This window comes from Podarcis vaucheri, assembly GCF_965113315.1.
Source record: "Podarcis vaucheri genome assembly, chromosome: 17".
Lineage (NCBI taxonomy): Eukaryota > Metazoa > Chordata > Lepidosauria > Squamata > Lacertidae > Podarcis > Podarcis vaucheri.
Window position 1 is genome coordinate 5,241,562 of NC_138755.1, and position 19,480 is coordinate 5,261,041.

Genomic DNA, 19,480 nt, shown 5'->3' on the forward strand with positions numbered 1-19,480 from the left:
CGATGCTCCTGACTCCTCCCCAGTTGATTCCCTGCCTTCACCCAGCATAGAGCATTGCTTCATTGTTCCCTTCTCATAATCTCAACTCCATACCTTTATACTTTGTGCTCATCCCAAACAGATGTTCCTTGTTCCTGTGCTACACACTTCCTCCTCCTCCTCCTCCTCCTCCTCCTCCTTTTAAAAAAATCTTTATCAATCTCTTTTTCTTGACTTTCCCTTCATCCTTTATGGCTCCTTCAGGTGGGCAGAAAGCCAACAAGAAAGAAAGAAAAAAAATGCAACATATTAGGCTAGTTAAGGAAGCAAAAATTAAAAAGAAGCCCACTGCAGCTACTATGGAGCCTCCCACTGAGACCTTTATTAGCAAGAGCTAAATCACCTGTAGATTTGCAACTCTCACCTCCTGAGCCAGCTCAGCCGACATCCCAGGCAGCATTTGTCTCCTTGGAGACCAGATCAGTCTCCAAAGAAGTACCCTTTCCATCCGCTTTGTAAAAAAAATAAATAATTAGTTGAAATGAACACCAAGCCAACCAAACAAAAAGCCACCAGACTAGCTCAGAGGATTGTATACTGTTTCCCCTCTGGCAATGGAACAGTTAAAAGTCCCAGTTGTGGTTGCTGCAGTGGAAGTCCTTTTATTGGACTCAATCCCTCCTAGGCACAATGACACATTTTCCTGAGAAAGAAGTGGAAAGAAGGCAGACCACATTTCTTTTAAAAGTCCCATGAGGCTCCTGTCCTGGCTGCTGTCTTTGCCTCTTTAAATGCTGCTATAGCTACGGTTCTTTGGCTGGAGGATATACTGCAAAATAAGGATCGGGACAACAATACCCATCAGAGGGTATTGGTCAGACTTACCACGGCATCAGCATTCACTCCCAATGTCAACCTAGGTGCTGTTTAGCCTTCTTCAAGGATCATTGTAGCATTCACAGTAGCTAGAAGGTCTTGAACTTCCTGGTCAAATCAGTGAGCAGCCCACTTCAGAGGGACTTGTCTATTTAGTGAAGAGCTGCTCAAAGTGCACCTTGTAGATAAAAAAGAGACCCTTGGCACACATATGAAAAGGAAGCCACCTTACTCTTTTCAGCCCACTAGGACCTCCTTTGACCAAGGCTGTATAGAATTCCTAAGCTAGTGTAGTCTAGTTCCCATTTCTCCACTAGACCTCACAGTTCCTCCATCAGACAGCCCTGGCACCAGCTACAAAAAACAAGACAACAGTTCTGGTGGTTAGGAGGCCTTGGCTACAAATAGCTCGGTTCTCAACTTCTGTCAGTGTAAGGACTTTTGACTGCACAATGAAACTTCTCTCCCTGCATGCCCTGAACCTCCTAAATCTGTTACTGGGTTTCTTTCAATCCCCTGGAGCTGATTTGGGAAGAGCGCAGGGTACACACAGGGAGAGAAGAGTAGGTAAAGCTAGGTACAAGTGCGCTGACATGCTGGTGGATTTTTCAGTAGATCCCATCATATCAGTAGTAGCACACCTCCTGCTTCAGGGCTTACATATATAGCCTTGTTGTTGTTTAGTCATTTAGTCGTGTCCAACTCTTCGTGACCCCCTGGACCAGAGCACGCCAGGCACTCCTGTCCTCCACTGCCTCCCGCAGTTTGATCAAACTCATGCTGGTAGCTTCAAGAACACCATCCAACCATCTCATCCTCTGTCATCCCCTTCTCCTTGTGCCCTCCATCTTTCCCAACATCAGGGTCTTTTCCAGGGAGTCTTCTCTTCTCATGAGGTGGCCAAAGTACTGGAGCCTCAGCTTCACGATCTGTCCTTCCAGTGAGCACTCAGGGCTGATTTCCTTAAGAATGGATACGTTTGATCTTCTTGCAGTCCATGGGACTCTCAAGAGTCTCCTCCAGCACCATAATTCAAAAGCATCAATTCTTTGGCGATCAGCCTTCTTTATGGTCCAGTTCTCACTTCCATACATCACCACTGGGAAAACCATAGCTTTAACTATACGGGCCTTTGTTGGCAAGGTGATGTCTCTACTTTTTAAGATGCTGTCTAGGTTTGTCATTGCTTTTCTCCCAAAAAGCAGGCGTCTTTTAATTTCGTGACTGCTGTCACCATCTGCAGTGATCATGGAGCCCAAGAAAGTAAAATCTCTTACTGCCTCCATTTCTTCCCCTTCTATTTGCCAGGAGGTGATGGGACCAGTGGCCATGATCTTCGTTTTTTTGATGTTGAGCTTCAGACCATATTTTGCGCTCTCCTCTTTCACCCTCAGTAAAAGGTTCTTTAATTCCTCCTCACTTTCTGCCATCAAGGTTGTGTCATCTGCATATCTGAAGTTGTTGATATTTCTTCCGGCAATCTTAATTCCGGCTTGGGATTCATCCAGTCCAGCCTTTCGCATGATGAATTCTGCATATAAGTTAAATAAGCAGGGAGACAATATACAGCCTTGTCGTACTCCTTTCCCAATTTTGAACCAATCAGTTGTTCCATATCCAGTTCTAACTGTAGCTTCTTGTCCCACATAGAGATTTCTCAGGAGACAGATGAGGTGATCAGGCACTCTCATTTCTTTAAGAACTTGCCATAGTTTGCTGTGGTTGACGCAGTCAAAGGCTTTTGCATAGTCAATGAAGCAGAAGTAGATGTCTTTCTGGAACTCTCTAGCTTTCTCCATAATCCAGCGCATGTTTGCAGTTTGGTCTCTGGTTCCTCTGCCTCTTCTATATCCAGCTTGCAATTCTGGGAGTTCTCGGTCCACATACTGCTTGAGCCTTCCTTGTAGAATTTTAAGCATAACCTTGCTAGCGTGTGAAATGAGTGCAATTGTGGGGTAGTTGGAGCATTCTTTGGCGCTGCCTTTCTTTGGGATTGGGATGTAGACTGATCTTCTCCAATCCTTTGGCCACTGCTGAGTTTTCCAAACTTACTGGCATATTGAGTGTAGCACCTTAACAGCATCATCTTTTACAATTTTAAATAGTTCAGCTGGAATACCATTACTTCCACTGGCCTTGTTATTTGCAGTGCTTTCTAAGGCCCATTTGACTTCACTCTCCAGGATGTCTGGCTCAAGGTCAGCAACCACACTACCTGGGGTGTACCTGGTATAATTCCTCTGTGTATTCTTGCCACCTCTTCTTGATGTCTTCTGCTTCTGTTAGGTCCTTACCACTTTTGTCCTTTATTATGGTAATCTTTGTACGAAATGTTCCTTTCATATTTCCGATTTTCTTGAACAGATCTCTGGTTCTTCCCATTCTGTTGTTTTCCTCTATTTCTTTGCATTGCTCGTTTAAGAAGGCCTTCTTGTCTCTCCTTGCTATTCTTTAGAAATCTGCATTCAATTTCCTGTATCTTTCACTATCTCCCTCGCATTTGCTTGCCTTCTCTCCCCCGCTATTTGTAAGGCCTCGTTGGACAGCCACTTTGCTTTCTTGCATTTCTTTTTCATTGGGATGGTTTTAGTTGCTGCCTCCTGTATAATGTTGCGAGCCTCCACCCATAGTTCTTCAGGCACTCTGTCCACCAAATCTAAATCCTTAAACCTGTTCCTCACTTCCACTGTGTATTCATAAGGGATTTGGTTTAGATTGTATCTTACCGGCCCAGTGGTTTTTCCTACTTTCTTCAGTTTAAGCTTGAATTTTGCTATAAGAAGCTGATGATCTGAGCCACAGTCAGCTCCAGGTCTTGTTTTTGCTGACTGTATAGAGCTTCTCTATCTTTGGCTGCAGAGAATATAATCAATCTGATTTCGATGTTGCCCATCTGGTGATATCCATGTGTAGAGTCGTCTCTTGTGTTGTTGGAAAAGTGTGTTTGTGATGACCAGCTTGTTCTCTTGACAGAACTCTATTAGCCTTTGCCCTGCTCTGTTTAGATCTCCAAGGCCAAACTTGCCAGTTGTTCCTTTTATCTCTTGATTCCCTACTTTAGCATTCCAATCCCCTATAATGAGAAGAACATCCTTCTTTGGTGTCACTTCTATAAGGTCTTGTAAGTCTTCATAGAATCGGTCAATTTCAGTTTCTTCAGCACCAGTAGTTGGTGCATAAACTTGGATTACTGTGATGTTAAAAGGTCTGCCTTGGATTCGTATCAAGATCATTCTATCATTTTTGAGATTGCATCCCAATACAGCTTTTGCCACTCTTTTGTTGACTATGAGGGCCACTCCATTTCTTTTACGGGTTTCTTGCCCACAGTAGTAGATATGATAGTCATCCAAACTGAATTCGCCCATTCCCGTCCATTTTAGTTCACTGATGCCCAGGATGTCAATATTTATTCTTGCCATCTCATTTTTGACCACATCCAACTTACCCAGGTTCATGGTTCTTACATTCCAGGTTCCTATGCAATATTTTTTCTTTACAGCATTGGACTTTCCTTTCGCTTCCATGCATATCTGCAACTGAGCGTCCATTCGGTTTTGGCCCAGCCGCTTCATCAGCTCCGGATCTACTTGTACTTGTACTCCGCTTTTCCCCAGTAGCATGTTGGACACCTTCTGACCTGAGGGGCTCATCTTCCAGCGTCATAACTTTTATATGCCTGTTGTCTTTGTCCATGGAGTTTTCTTGGCAGGGATACTGGAGTGGCTTGTCGGTTCCTCCTCCAGGTGGATCACATTTGGTCAAAACTCTCCACTATGACCTGTTCATCTTGGGTGCCCTGCTCGGCATAGTTCATAGCTTCTCTGAGTTATTCAAGCCCCTTCGCCACGGCAAGGCAGTGTTCCATGAAGGGGATATATAGCCTAGGGTTGCCATATTTCAAAAAGTGAACATCCAGACAAAAAGTTGTTGAGCTTCTTGGGGGTGGCCATCAGAGTTGTTGAGCTTTTCTTGCAAAACAGCAAAAATAATTGCCATTTTTTGAGCTATTTTGAACAATTATTTACGAAAATTGGCTAAAATGGCACTGCCGACATGGCTTGCCATTTGTCCGGATTTTCTGGGACATCTTGCCGGTTTCTGTCCAGACACTGCTTTCGCCCACAGTATTCTGGACATATGGCATCCCTAAGATAGCCTTTTCTCAGCTCTTCACCCCAAGACAGGGCTCATCTACACTTCCTAGTTACTCTAGCTGCAGCTCCATAGTTAAGCTCCCCAAAAGCCACCTGACCCGTCCAGAAGACTTTACTGCTTAGGGACACAGTGGAAAGGCTAATCTTCCTCCCAGCAATGACAGACCTCACTCCTGTCATCCAGCCTCTCTGGGAAGAACTTCAGAACCCTGGCAAACATCCACACAAGCACTGATTTCTCAGAGGCCTGTTTCTTCATGGCCACAGGAGCACACAAGTTCTCTTCCTTGAGTTGAAAGGCAGTCCTCCAGACCACCACATTTTTATCATTGTTATCCCAAAGTGTGTCCTTCCTAGTGGCCATAATCTTAGTCCATGAGGTTTCAGAGCTGGGAGCCCTGGCACATCTGTGCGACCTTTTCATGAGGGTAGAATAAATCTGTGCACAGCCTTCTTTCCAAAAACGAACTCTGCTTTCCAACGAACAGAACAACTGATCTTGCCCTTCTTTTGCCCCAGCCCCCCATCCCCTGTCACAGGCTTAGTCTTTACAGGGTTCTAAAGACTTGTCCCAGACTCACTCAAGCCTTCCATCAAACAGACTCCCCATTTGTATTCTTTAACCCCCAGGTCCCTAGGGGAAAAAGACTTCACCCACCATATTAGTGAGATGGCCTAAAGCCTCCATGGTCTTGACCTATCTGGCTCAGCACCTCCCTACATCACAAAAATGTCATGGCACACACTCCACAAGAGCAGCACCAGCAGCCGTGCTTCCCCCTTCAGTTGCTGATGGCATGTAAGTGGCCATGTGGGAGCCTCCTCCTCCTCCCTTTCCCTTTGCCTCCGTAGAGGTGACATTTGACAGCACGTTCCAGCATATTCTTCATCATCGTTACTCCCACTGGTTTATCTTAAATTCCCTCCCTAGAATCAGAGTAGCTTGAAAAGGTAAAGGTGAAGGAACCCTGACAGTTAAGTCCAGTCGCAGACGACTCTGGGGTTGCGGCTCTCATCTCGCTTTACTGGCCAAGGGAGCCGCCGTTTGTCTGCAGACAGTTTTTCCGGGTCATGTGGCCAGCATGACTTAAACCGCTTCTGGCGCAAGGGAACACTGAAACCAGAGCAGCGCATGGAAACGCCATTTACCTTCCCACCGGAGTGGGAAGCACATTTTTTGGCGTGCTTTTGAACTGCTAGGTTGGCAGGAGCTGGGACTAAACAATGGGAGCTCACCCCGTCGTGGGGATTCGAACTGCCGACCTTCTGATTGGTAAGCCCAAGAGGCTCAGTGGTTTGGACCACAGTGCCACCCGCGTCCCTCAGAGTAGCTTATGCATATCCCATTCCTATTGGATGCTTCTTCAGGTTGAGAAAGGAAAATGGAGCTCCTGTTGACCAGTGAGCTAAACAATTTCTCTTGGCACACACATTCATTTGCAGATACCTCTAATCTGTGCTGAGTCATCTCTTACTAGGAGGGACCTCTCTCTTCCTGTGTTTTGCCTTTTCCTTCTTTGACTTTGTCTCAAGCTTGGCCATGGGATGCAACTGGAGCAAGCATCATTTTAATAGATTATATATGATATGAATATAATTTTATTTCTTACGATGTTTGTTTTTTATTTTAATGATAGTTTTTTCTATGGTTTTAGCAAGTCTCGTTTTTATATGTAAGCCACCTTGAGTCCCATCAGGGAAAAGGTAGGGTAGTAATAATAATAATAATAATAATAATAATCAGCATTCAATGCAGCAACAAAGTTAGTCATGCGCTCCCTGCCTCATAGAAGGATGCATTGTTTACCCCAAACAAGAAAGAACCTTCACAGTAAGCACTGAAAAAGCACTATCCTTTTCTAACCAGAAATCAGGTTTCTTTCTTTTCTTTTTTAAAAATCTGTTTTTCAGGGCAAGTTCCCCCACAAAGCAGTATGTAAAGACAGTTGTATAAAACATAAAGGAATAATTTAAAATCTACATTACACTTCTAAAAAATAGCAGTAAAATATCACTAAAATAAAATGATATAGACTGAAATAAAAAAATACCTTTAAAGTTCCTTCAAAATCATTAATGAAAGACCCATGCATACTTCATGGGGGAGAGCAGTGCATGGATCAGATCAGGTTTAAACAGAGATAAGAAATAATGTGTGGAATGAAGTGTGCTCACAGTTATTGTGGTCATGGCTGATGATGCAGTTGTCTTCTTTTTTATTATTAAAAATTACAGTCTTACTGTGCCAGGTGAAGACTTTTTTAATTGACTGAGGGTTTTAGTTGCCCCCAATGTTTTTGTTTTGTCTTGATTGGTAATTTTATCTTGTGCTCACTTTTTTCCTGCTCCTTTCACAACTTTACTGTGTTTCTATATTTATGAAAAGTATTATGAGGCTTTTGTAAAAAGTGGCATAGGAGTGTTCAAGATGAATACAAAATTACAACAGTGACTGGCCCTCATAGGACACATACATCACCCTGAGCTTGTTTTATCTATATAATCATATACATTACACTCCTTTATAAAAATGCTATGTGAATTTATTTTATAATAGCCTAAAAGCTTGTTCTGCTGCAAATATGTTGGGCTTGTTTTTCTGAGCTGTTTCTGAAGCAGAGGTGGGAAACCTTTCAGATCAAGGCATTTCCTCGTGAGCAACCTTCCCGGTGCCATATGGTGGGTGTGGGCAAAGAGAGGAGGCAGGGAAGTGAGATGCGAAAGTGGGCAGAGCAACAGATGTGATTCTTACAGTAGACTGCATTCCAGCCAGGCAAAAAGCATAGGTTTCTGCACACATGTGTACACACCTCTCTCCTTCCAGGCAAGCAATAGGCATTATCACAATTCCAAGGACATAATCCAGCCAAGCAAAAGCATTCAAGGAAGGCACCATTGAGGTGGAAAGGGGTGTGACCTGTAGAGAGCCCCATGGGCTGAATAGGAGGGCCAAATTTGCCCCCTGGCATAAGTTACACACCCCTTCTCCAAAGCCAGCAACCTTGGTTTTTAAAGTCATAATTTTGAGAACTATCCCATCTTGAATTGCAAGTTTTAGAAGGGACACTCTCTGCAGTTAACAGGGGTTTTTTCCTTCTAAAGCAGGCTTCCTCAACCTTGGCCCTCCAGATGTTTTTGGCCTACAACTCCCATGATCCCTAGCTAGCAGGACCAGTGGTCAGGGATGATGGGAATTGTAGTCTCAAAACATCTGGAGGGCCGAGGTGTTCTAAAGGGCCATACTGCAACATAGCTTTCCCTAGGGTGTGAATTGTCAACAGTTCTATCTCTTTGTGTTTTCAGACCATATAAAGGAGAGTACCAAAGAAGATCACCCCCAGAATTGTCCACAGGCTGTGGAAAATCTCAGCAGCCAGCACAGAACGATCCCCTCTTCCAACTCAAATGAGCTAAGTGACAGTATGGTATCTGAACCCCAAACATCGGAAACTGAGCAGTCAGCAATTCCTCACCAAGTGGAAGGCAGCATGGATAAGCTGCTGTCTGCCACTGCTGGTGACAATTATGATGTTACTGCTTCCGATTCTTCTGCTTGGCCAGAGTCTTTAGAGGCAGAGACCCAGGCTGACGAAACTCACTTATCTTCATATACACCCCACCCAACATCTGGCATTGCGGAGCAAAGTATGCCCACTGAGGCCTTTGTGCCCAGACCAACCACCTGCCACATCCCGACCACTGAGGAAGCAGATAACACGATGAGCACAGAACAGGCCAGTGCTTTGGCTCAGACCCCTGGACAAGAAGGCACCCCCTTCGCATCCAATCTGGAGTCAGACAGTGAGGGCCCCCCTAAGATGGACTTTGTCGACAACAACATCAAAACTCTGGATGAGAAGCTGCGGACGCTTCTGTATCAGGAACACAGCTTGTCGGGCACTTCCCCTGAGAGCCAGAAAGACACACAAAGTGCCCTGGAGTCTCCATTTTCCTCGTCTGCTGAAGAAACTCTTCCTGGCCCAGTTCTTGATGCACCAGACTCCCCCCAAGAGACCCAGCAAAGCCCCACCAAGCTTTCAGACCCCCAGGCTATGCTGATCCCATCTGCAAGTCATCCAGACAGTTTGCCAGTGCTGAGGAGGGAGCCCAGTGCTATCACCTCTGCTCCCAGTGATCTCTGTACGCATGTGAGTACTGACAGGGAGATTGGCTGGGGTTGAAATCTTTTCTTCCTGCAACAATAAATCTATAGCTATGCTAGATGGCTGTACAAACCCATTTGCTAGCTTAATGGGTGCTGGCAAGTGAGAGGTAAGTTTCCTTTTCAGGCATACTATCCCAACATTTTGTCCTGGATCAGTTTTATTAGAGTGCTTGATGAATATCTGGTATCTGGGAGTTACCAGTGCTGGGAGAGGCACAGGGTGGGAGTTAGATGATATTTTTACAGCAACAGTTTGCCTATATTAATACAGAACTGAACTTTACTGGGCCCTACTTGGGCTAAGAATTGGAAATGTCCTATTTGGAGAAAGGCATTGTAAAATTGTTGAGCAGTTACATATAACCTCCTAACCTGTCATTGGCTAGTTTAACCTGACAAATTGATCTTTTTTAAAAATAGGCACTTCATTGAGCTTGGAGATTTGAATGTGCAACCCTCAGCAAGAAAGCAATCTCTAAAACAGAGATAGCTAACCAGAAGCCCTGCAGATGTTGTTAGACTCCCAGCTCCCACCAACTCCAGCCAGGATGGCCAGTGGTCCAGATGATGGGCATTGGTAGTCCAACAATACGTTGGCTACCCCTGCTCTAAAATATTTAAGGTTCGACTTGTATAGTGCAAGACTCCCCCTTGCCATTATTCAGACACCACTTTCTTCTGTCCCTTCCCCACCCACTTCTTTTGTTCAGGAGATGTCCCCGGAGGCTTCATTTCCTGAGAACCCTGTGGCCTGTCCTGCTTCAGCATCAAGTGGTGGAGCTGTGCACCTGCATGCAGGAGGTGGATATTTTGGCCTAAGCTTTACTTGCCCTAGTCTCAAAAACCCTATTAGCAAGAAATCCTGGACTCGCAAATTAAAAAGCTGGGCATACAGGCTACGGCAGACCAGCTTTTTCAAGAAATCAAAAGTCCGGCAAGGTAGTGTGCTTACAGTCAGGGATCTAGACTAGGTAACATCTGTTTTGATTTATTTAAGTATGGTTGTTTTATTTTCTCTCTCCCCCCTTTTTTAGCATTTCCTGCCTCTTCCATTTATACATTTTTGCTCCTTTACTCATTTGTGTAACATTTCACCCACCACCACTTTGTTTTCCAGTTTGATTAACCAGTTTCTTCATTCCACATAGAAGTGTAGGTCTTTAGATACAAAAAATAAAATAAAAAGCCTACATGTATAATAGAATCATTCTTTTTATAATGCAATGTTGCATTTTAGTATTATCAGGGTCCCAGCTTTGCCTGACTGTGTTCTTTTTCTTTGTGTTCATTTTCGACAAAAATAAAATAAATTACACAACAGAGGAGATGACTGGTGATGTTGCTCCTGATTGGATTTCTCTCTCTGAGCATGCAACAGTGCAGAATAAAGCACCCGGTCAATCTGTGGCTGGATCATTCCAGCGAGGCCGATTTCAGGTGCGTATAATGTAATCCACAAAACCATGTAAATCCAAATATGCATGCAATGATTGTCTTACTTCCGCTGTTTGTTTTCATTACTACCTTGCTTTGCTCAAAAGAGCTCAAGGGTGGGGGACTATCTTCAGGCTAATGGCCACATTCCCATCTGGACAACCTTCTGGGAGAGTGTGTGACAGTGACAGAGGCAAAATGAAGGCAAAATTTACCATTGCCCCACCAACTCTTTTGATATGTTGACTATTAGGCATACCTCCTGGAGCAGGTTTTGCTGGCATTTCCCCATATTTGGATTTTTATTTTATTTTTTGCAGCTGGTGTAGGTTTGAGCCATCTTATTTTAACTAGATAAAGCATTTGATTTAATCTGAAGTTTGAACTACGGCTTTGTTGGAGATTTGCATTCTGGCTGTGACTTGTTCATTGCATTAAAGCAGTAAAGGGCTTGGATAATTGGTCTAAAGTTATGATGCGCCAATTATGAGTTATATAATGCATGTTCAGTCCACTATTTCATTTATTGTGAAAATCACAATTTCAGCTTTTGCCAAGTTTATCTATAGTTCGCATTTATGAAACAAATCTTTGTCACAGCTTCATATTGTGACTCAACTCATACTCTTGGAGGTATAAAACTTCAGGGAATGGGAGGTATCAAATTGGAGCCACCTAGTGGCAAGAAACAAATACTAGAATAAGGATAGAGAATTTTTACTGAACTTTCCAGGGACATAGTTGGTCGCTGCTCAGAGCTAATCTTTTGCTGTAAACCCTCCAGATGTGAGAGCTTTTAAAGGACTGTGAGCTGACTCTTCTGAAAGGAAGAGGCTGGTACTATTGCAAGCTTTCCTAATCTGATTCATGAAGAGTAAAGAAGCTGTTGTCATCTTAGTTTTTATCACTGCTTTGAGCTGAGCTAAGTGAGCTAAAATCCCTACTTGACATGGGTCTTTCTTTCCATCTACTCTTGTTCAGTTTGCTGAGTGGATATGAGAAACATCTCCCCACCCACAAACCCACACATCAGTCAGAGCATCACTGTGGAGCAAGCCATGTATTTTACAAAGAACAATGTTTTCCATTGAAGGTCACCCCATAAACAGAGTGCACAGGCTATTTGACAAAGCAGCCAGTTTTTCATGCTGTTCTTTCTTTCTTTTTTCTTTTTTGTAATTGGATTAAATACTTTTATTTTTACTACATCTCAGATCTGTGAGGGGGGAAGCCTTTACCCAAATAGACAAATTGAGGTCCAAATTTGCAGCCTGAGCCAAAAGTTGTGTAAATGAAGATAACTCCTACAACTTTCTAGCATTAAAGCAGTATATTCTAGCATTAAAGCAGTATATTAAAGCAGTATATTAAAGCAGTATATTAAAGTATATTCAATACAAAATGTAGTTACTGGGAGGAAAAACCTTGTATACTTTCTAGAGCAACAGGAGAATACCTTTGCAGCTATGGTCTGGCAGTTTTTACTTTGAAACCAGTGCTCCCAGTGCTACAATGATACATATTGTGGGGAAGATATTGGGGAGGATGCTAAAACCTTCCTGAAGCAGGGAGGAAAGAATGGCAGATTGCCTAAGCCAGTCAGGACCCTGGGAAATCCCCAATAGCCCTGCTGGCTGAGTTTTGGAAAGCGGTGTCTCAGCAGAGAGCTAGGACCATCTGAAGCCTAAAGTAGGCTGGCAGGGTAGTTGGCCTCAACTACCTTGATGACCTAAAGGGCCTCGTCCTATTCTGCAAGCATTGATTCCTGTGCCATGGAAGGGATATCAATATTATTGGAGGCTTATTGTTTGAGGAAGGTTGAGAGCTCCGTTGTTGGGCCAGAAGAGCCCAGGGAGAGATGCTGAGGGCCTCTCTAAGTAGAGCAGCATGTATTACTTCCTCATCAGTATCTTTCTCAGTGTAGTGCAAGAGCCTGGGATTGGGGCCATGATACCAAGAAAGCATTGGGTCATATAGACATTGGTCAACAGAGATCTGAAGACTTTGATGAGGATGTGGGGGGGGGGGGAATTATGCAAGGTTGAGTTGGTTGCTCTTTAGGTGGGAATGGCACACCCTGCGGGACAATTGTGTATACACCAAACTGAGTCTGGACACTTAGCAGTCATAAAAAGTATATTCAATACAAAATGTAGTTACTGGGAGGAAAAACCTTGTATACTTTCTAGAGCAACAGGAGAATACCTTTGCAGCTATGGTCTGGCAGTTTTTACTTTGAAACCAGTGCTCCCAGTGCTACAATGATACATATTGTGGGGAAGATATTGGGGAGGATGCTAAAACCTTCCTGAAGCTATTCCTTACTGAAAACTGAGGGTCCTCTGTGTACATGTTACCCAGGGATTGGGGAGGGACAATCTTCACGCATGAATCAAGCATGTTACAGCACTGTACTAGAGATTAAAAAAGGAGGTGTTCTTCACATTCTCTGGCCTCAAGTCACCCTTAGGCTCAAAGGAAGTCATAAAGGAGGTGGAAGCACTGCTTGGGGTGGGATCATTTCCCACTCTAGGTCTTGCCAGACTCCCTGGACTCAGATGACACATGCCCAGTACAGTCCTCACCATTGCACAATGTAGGAGGCAAAGGCTGCAGAATTGGGCAGTGGCCTTTTGAGAACACTGGCTGTTCCTCAGAGGGAGTGTGAACAATACCAGATCAGCCAGCCTCTGCACTCTGCTAGGCAACAGTTCTCCTTGTGTGTAAATGCGAGCACATGAGCCAGCACCATCTGTGGTGCTCTGTCCAGGGTCCTGAAAACCCCCTGACTTGCCTGTTGTGACTCTCTACTACCAGTAAGTGTGTCTGCTACAGTCAGCTTCCCCTGAGCCTTGAGCCGTGTTCTTGCAATACGTGTGGCTTGCAACAGGTATCATACTCAGCCTACCAGAGACGTAACCTCCCAAATTAGGGTACCTGAATATTTAGAAGCTTTGGAACCTACATTTGGGAGTATGAAAAGTGCTGAGGAACCTATCTTTAGATTTCATAGCAACATGCAAAGGTGATGAGAGGAACTGTCGGCCTACCTGCAGTGACTAGAGAAAATCCTGCAACAAGCGGTCTCAGAGGTGGCATGATGCTTGACCAGATGGATCAAGGGAGTGTTGTCCTAATACTAGAGGGGACTCTCTATGATAAACAGTTCTTAGTAAAAAATTGTCTGAAAGAGGAGTTACCAGTGCCTATGGGTTCTTTTCAGATAATGAAAAGGACTGTGTCTGTTGCTCCATCTCTCTGCAGTAATTCTTCATGCACTATAAGTATTTTGCATTCTTATAGTGTATCTTTCCTGGTGAACCGTATGTAGGTCTGTATCATGTAGCTCCCTGTGCTTTAAATTGCTGTACGTTTTCCCCCTGTCTGTCTCTCACTCTCTCTGTTCCCCCATCAATGTATTGCAGTCCTTATAAAACCACTCAGTTTTGTCTTGACTGTGGATAGTTTTGCTGCAGTTGCTATAGGATCTCCTAGCAGGCCTTTGCAAGGCATATTAATGCATATTAATTCAAAGTCGTTTTTAAAGAAATCTATGAAGCTGATTATTGACAGTTTTCTTAGTGTATCTGGTATTTTCTCTTTGAAGTCCTCTCTTCATAGATATTTAATACATGGGGTGAGGGGAGTTTATTCTTTGTTTGGTGTGGTCTTTTTAGCAGTAGGGTCAGCTGACATTTATGTCCCTGTAGTCCAGGTCTCTCTTGGCATGACATGATACACTGTTTCCCCCTTTTTCTGAATGGAAGATAAGAATTTGCTCTCCTATTTAGGTCATGTAAGTCAAAGCTTTTGTGTGCATTTAGTAGCTAACATACATAAAACCTTTTTATTTGTGCAAGGTGTGGTTGAACATTAAAAAAAATGCAATATTTTTAATATTTCATTTTTTAAATCTATTTTAAATGATATAGTTATAAATGTATCTTGTTCCAGGGTTAAGCATTTGGAGATAAAGTAGGTTAAAAATCCAACTAAGGAAATGAAACCCCAGGAATCCTGGCTCTTTGCAACCCCTGCTCATTCCTCGTCGACTCTTAACTACAATCTGAGGCCCAGTAGTACAAGTATGTCATGTTGAAGACACCAAAGTGGGAGCTGCCGCCTGGGCTTGTAGTTGTAAAAAAAATATTCCTTGGGGACCAAATCCTGCCCATTTTTCTGCCCCACACTAGGTCAACTTTTCTATAAAAGGGAACCTACACAGCTGACGTTCTCTCTCTTCCTCTCTCTTTCTCTGTGTGTGCTTCAGGTCATCACAGTGCCACAGGCTTCAGGTGGTTCAGATAGTGAACCCTGTGAGATGCCTCCTTCCTCAGAACCTGGTCCAGAAGAAGAGGCTCCCAGAAAAGGAGAAATTGCTATGTTGGCTGGTGCCATGGGTGAAACAGAGGCATCCCCTACAACCCCTGAGCAGCGGGACCTGGAGGAGAAGTCTGCTATCGCTAGCAGGATGCAGTCCTTCTCAGAGCCATGGGCCAAAGGCAGTTTTGTGCGGAAGCAGCCTAGCTCTGACAGTGAACTTTCTGCCCCCATGGGTGGTAGCCTGGAGGGCTGGGAGCGAAGCCAGCAGTCACAAGAGGAGAGGGATGGCACCCACGTAAAGAGGCGCAGTTCACTCTTTTACTCCCCCTCTTCCCCAATGAGCAGCGATGATGAGTCTGAGATTGAAGATGAGGACCTGAAGGTGGAGCTGCAGCGTTTGCGGGAGAAGTAAGGGCACTAAAATGGGGCCTTGTAACATATTCGTCAAGGTTCTCATTATAACGAGGGACCGAAATGTGGAAAGGGTGGAGCAGAGTAAGACTTTCTTGGTGCTCCATTACATTCATTTTTTGATTTTGAAGTTAGATAATATCACAAAGCTTCGGTAAGTCTGGGTCTGCTACTTCCAGATGATTCTGCCACTATTTAGCAAGCCAGATTGGATGGCCATTTGATGAAGGAATTCTCAGGTGATCTGTCATACAACCAATCAATGTAACTGAATCTACATAAATTTTCATATGAAGGAAACTTATTCTGAAGGGGGGGAATCATTATTTCTTCTTCTTTTTAGATTATGTATAATTGCATCATAGTAGTCTCAATCTTAGAAGTGGCCTTCCCTTCTGGGTGAGAGAAGGAGCAGTGCCTCTTCTAAGAAGGAACTTTCAGCCACAGAGTTGTAAGTACTTACCTTACAAATAATTACCTTACAAAATATTTTGCCTGGTTAGCAAAGGGCAGCTTTTTAATCAAGCAAAAATGTTAATTAATACATCAGCCTAGGTGAATCTATTAAACACTGCAGCCCTTACTATAGATGTGTGATGTATTAAGTAGAAGTAGGGCAGAGCAACCTTATCCTCTAGTACCCTAGGGAGACAGGGAAGCTGCCACTATACTGGCACAACATTTGCCATATCCAACCCTTGCCCGTCACAGAAGGTGGGTGGGGGACACATGGCTCTGAAAAGAGTAGGGTGGAGCAGCGGCAGCTCCACCCCCAGCAGCCATGGCAACGCCACCTGCACTTGAACATTTAATTGTGGCCAATGTGGTGAAGTCACAGAAATGCCCTATGGCCACCAGACAGAGCCAACTGACTCATGCTGACATAGGGGCACCCCTGCTACACCCCTGCCCCACCCCCTGCAACACGCAATCTGCCAAATATACAATGATGTCCCAGCACCTTCTGCTGTGTGAGTGGCCAAGAGCCGCAGGCATCCCTGAGTCCAGTTCCTCTTACACTGCACACTGCTGACAAGTACTGTTTTTCTTCACAACACAAAAGAAAGGAAAGAGAAGCCATATAACACAACATCCGAACTGCTGCCTTGGGAGAACGCCTGCAAAGGGACGAGAATTCAAGGCCACTAAAGGAGAAAATGAGCATTTTGCCACTTGGGGAAAGGGAAGGAGCAGGATAGGCCCAAGAGGGGCCACAGCCACACATTGACAGCAGCAGCCTCCAGTAACTCACACTGTAGGGAAAGTGGTTGGGAAACGAGAGATGCAAGAGCATGCCCCAACAAGGGGAATATGACCCCCATGCACTTTCAGTATGCCTGAGCCAGCAATAGTCATCACAGAGGCAAAAGACAGGGAGCTTGTGCACATGAACCCACACTGGAGTGCCACAGAATAGTTCCCTAACTATTTAGCCATAGCAGCAAACAGGAAGCAGATACCATATGGGACATTTGCTTCCCTCAGTTTCAAGACATATGCTGGATTGAGACACGTCAAAGAAGCGATTCAGTTAAACGCGTTGCAAACTCATACAGGGAAATCCGGTAGGGAAAGACAGGACTCCACAGCGCCATCTGGTGTCACAGTGTCAGATTGCATATACAACGCATATAAAATGCTTTTTCTTTACCAGTCTAGCTGAGTCCATAGTCATATATACCAGGAACACATGGGCTGCAGGAAAACCCCTCACCTGTGGAGCAGCTTAAGTTTCACATGCTGTGTGTCCCAGGTCTCAATAAAGTGTACAATCCAATGCTACAAATGGGGGGCGGGCAGACTTAGGAACTGCTGAGCCAATCAGGAGGAGCACTGCATCGGCCAAGAAGTCCTTTTGGCCCACCCCTCCCACAGCAACCCATATGAGTGAGGAGAAAGTAAAGGAGCTCCTAACCCTGAACCTTAGCACAATCAAAGTCTTTGCCTGCTCCCTGGGCTGAAAGTCTCACAGCTGGTCCATCACCCTTTGCCTGCGTCAAGTGGCTGCTGAGGGGGGTATAGAGTAAGCCAGGGCTTGGCTTTGTCCTAAGGCTTTGTTCTCTTCCTCTTCTGTGTAGACACATTCAGGAGGTAGTGAACCTTCAGGCTCAACAGAACAGGGAGCTGCAGGAGTTGTATGAACGGCTGCGTTCCATCAAAGATAGCAGGTCAGAATCCTCTGACATCTCCCTGCAACTGTCGTCTCCACGCCGGCCCAAGTCTTTCAAAAGCAAGCTGCGTAGCAGGCCACAGTCTCTGTCACATGTTGACAATGGCATCATTGCTCCCGGTAAGAGATGGGAGTGGGAGGTGGTTCAGAATATGGGTGCCGGTGTAGGGAATTGTCAAAGCTGAAGGGTTCCTTAATGTAGAAGAAAAGTCTAAAGTTCACAAATGCATGAAAGAGTCCGGTTCACAAGATAAGCTTTCCTTTCCACTTTGCTTACTTTGCCATGGGAATTCTATATTATTTCCTTGTTGGCTCATTACACGTGATGCAGCAAAAGTCTAGAGAGCTTTCCCATTACCACTTTCCTTTGTTATGTTTTGCCCTGGTGAGCTGAACTTTTCAAAAATCTCTTGACAATAGTCACTAGTTGGATGCCCAAATCCCTGAGACAACTTTGTAAATATTACCCTTGGATACAGATCCATTCATTTGTCATCTTCTCCATTCCCACCCCATAGTTTTGTTACCTCTAATCATGTGCCTCCCCCCCCCCAACTTTCCTCCACCTTACAGAATGCTGTTGTGCTACCACTGCTGCCTCTGTGATAGACTATCAGTTGAGCATTCAGGCCCATTTGCTGCACCAGAGCTGTTCACAAGCAGAGACTAGCCAAGGTATTTGCACATTCCATTCTTCTCTTCTGAAATGCCAATGCTTTATATTTAATATCTTCCTGTTGGTAGATGACATCTCTGCAACTTCACCATGCAAACACAGAACCTGATAGCTAGCATTGTGGTGTCTGTGTGTGTGTGTGAGAGAGAGAGAGAGAGAGAAATATGGTGTATGTAAAAACAAGTTTCTAGCTGCCATGACTGAGAGGCGATTCATATTTTATACAGTGCTTTTGGTACACCAGTATTTGCCATGACTGAGAGGCAATTCATATTTTATACAGTGCTTTTGGTACACCAGTATTTGCCGTAAACATCTAGGGTTTGAAAAGGGGATACATACTTCAGTACATGTTGTAGAGGCATTGCAGGAGATCGCAAACTTCTGTGGCTTCCAATCTTCGCATGTTTGGGGGATACACCTCTGTCAACTTCACTTGTTTCTGCTCATCCTGTCAATGTAGTGTTGATGCTGTGTAAATGGTGAAGCTGAGAATCTGGGAAATAAGAAGGCAGTAACACAGGCTAAACCTTTAAAACACATTTTTCTTCTCAAAAAAAATCTCAGCTTGTTTAATGGCTGCTGTCAATTGTAACTGTCAGGGGTAAACTACAGTGTCAGAATTATTTGAGGGGGGGGAATGTGCTTTAAAGGTTTAATGTATTCAGAAGCCCTGAAACTGGAGCCTGTGGGGAAACCTTCCCACCATTGGGTGGGACTGACCTACCTAGCTCCCTCTTTCACAACCAGCTACCATTTCCTGCTCTAAACTATGGCCAGGCCACCTAACCTAAATCCCCTCATTTTTCTCTCCCCCTGCTCCTCCTGTCATTGATTTAAAAGCAAATCTAAATTAAACGGCAACCTACATTTGGAGATAAAATAAAATAAGCTTATATATGCAAATCTGTTGAAGTGGCAAGGCTTGCTCAGAGCGCAAATCTGATTTTCTTTGCTACGGAAATATGTACTTTTTGAAGTTCAGCACCACGGTCCTGCCTCTCATGATCGCTCTTCCCCTCGCCCAGTGGCATCACGTGGGTAGGGCCAGAGGGGCAGTGACCTCGGGCGCATTGGGGCGAGCATTTTGCTCCTCACTGTCCTGCCAGCCTAGCGCTGCCTTGCAATGCCGCAGGACTGTGGGAGGAAGACGCAACAGACAGGTGCCCTTCCCTGTTCGGGGTGCATGCCTGTTGCATCCTCCTCATGCCAGGGGCGAACGAAGGCGTGTGACACCTGGGGCAGGGCGTCGCTACGTAGGGTTCATGTGCGGCGTCACTACATACGAT

At 44.6% G+C, this 19,480-nt stretch overlaps 1 protein-coding gene and 2 long non-coding RNA genes across 39 annotated transcripts in view; 1 reads left to right on the top strand and 2 right to left on the bottom strand.

Annotated features, from left to right (window-relative positions):
• The window catches only part of LOC309522339, a 232,792-nt gene that overhangs the window by 156,641 nt on the left and 56,671 nt on the right, over positions 1–19,480 (bottom strand). The window lies entirely within an intron of this gene.
• Positions 1–19,480, top strand: part of WNK3 (WNK lysine deficient protein kinase 3) — a 96,393-nt gene that overhangs the window by 67,215 nt on the left and 9,698 nt on the right. For 33 of the 34 annotated variants that reach the window (XM_082205366.1, XM_082205348.1, XM_082205359.1 and 30 more), the window contains 6 exons: positions 8,316–9,160; positions 9,888–10,116; positions 10,499–10,614; positions 14,882–15,342; positions 17,424–17,635; positions 18,089–18,190. In XM_082205366.1, coding sequence (XP_082061492.1) covers positions 8,316–9,160; positions 9,888–10,116; positions 10,499–10,614; positions 14,882–15,342; positions 17,424–17,635; positions 18,089–18,190 — 1,965 coding nt within the window. The remainder of the gene's footprint in view (positions 1–8,315; positions 9,161–9,887; positions 10,117–10,498; positions 10,615–14,881; positions 15,343–17,423; positions 17,636–18,088; positions 18,191–19,480) is intronic. The other variant, XM_082205349.1, reaches the window with a different exon arrangement.
• LOC309522357 lies at positions 175–18,683 on the bottom strand. Its single transcript, XR_014215067.1, has 4 exons — positions 18,534–18,683; positions 711–808; positions 404–490; positions 175–237 (listed from the first exon to the last, which is right to left on the bottom strand). It is a non-coding gene; the product is annotated as an uncharacterized lncRNA (long non-coding RNA).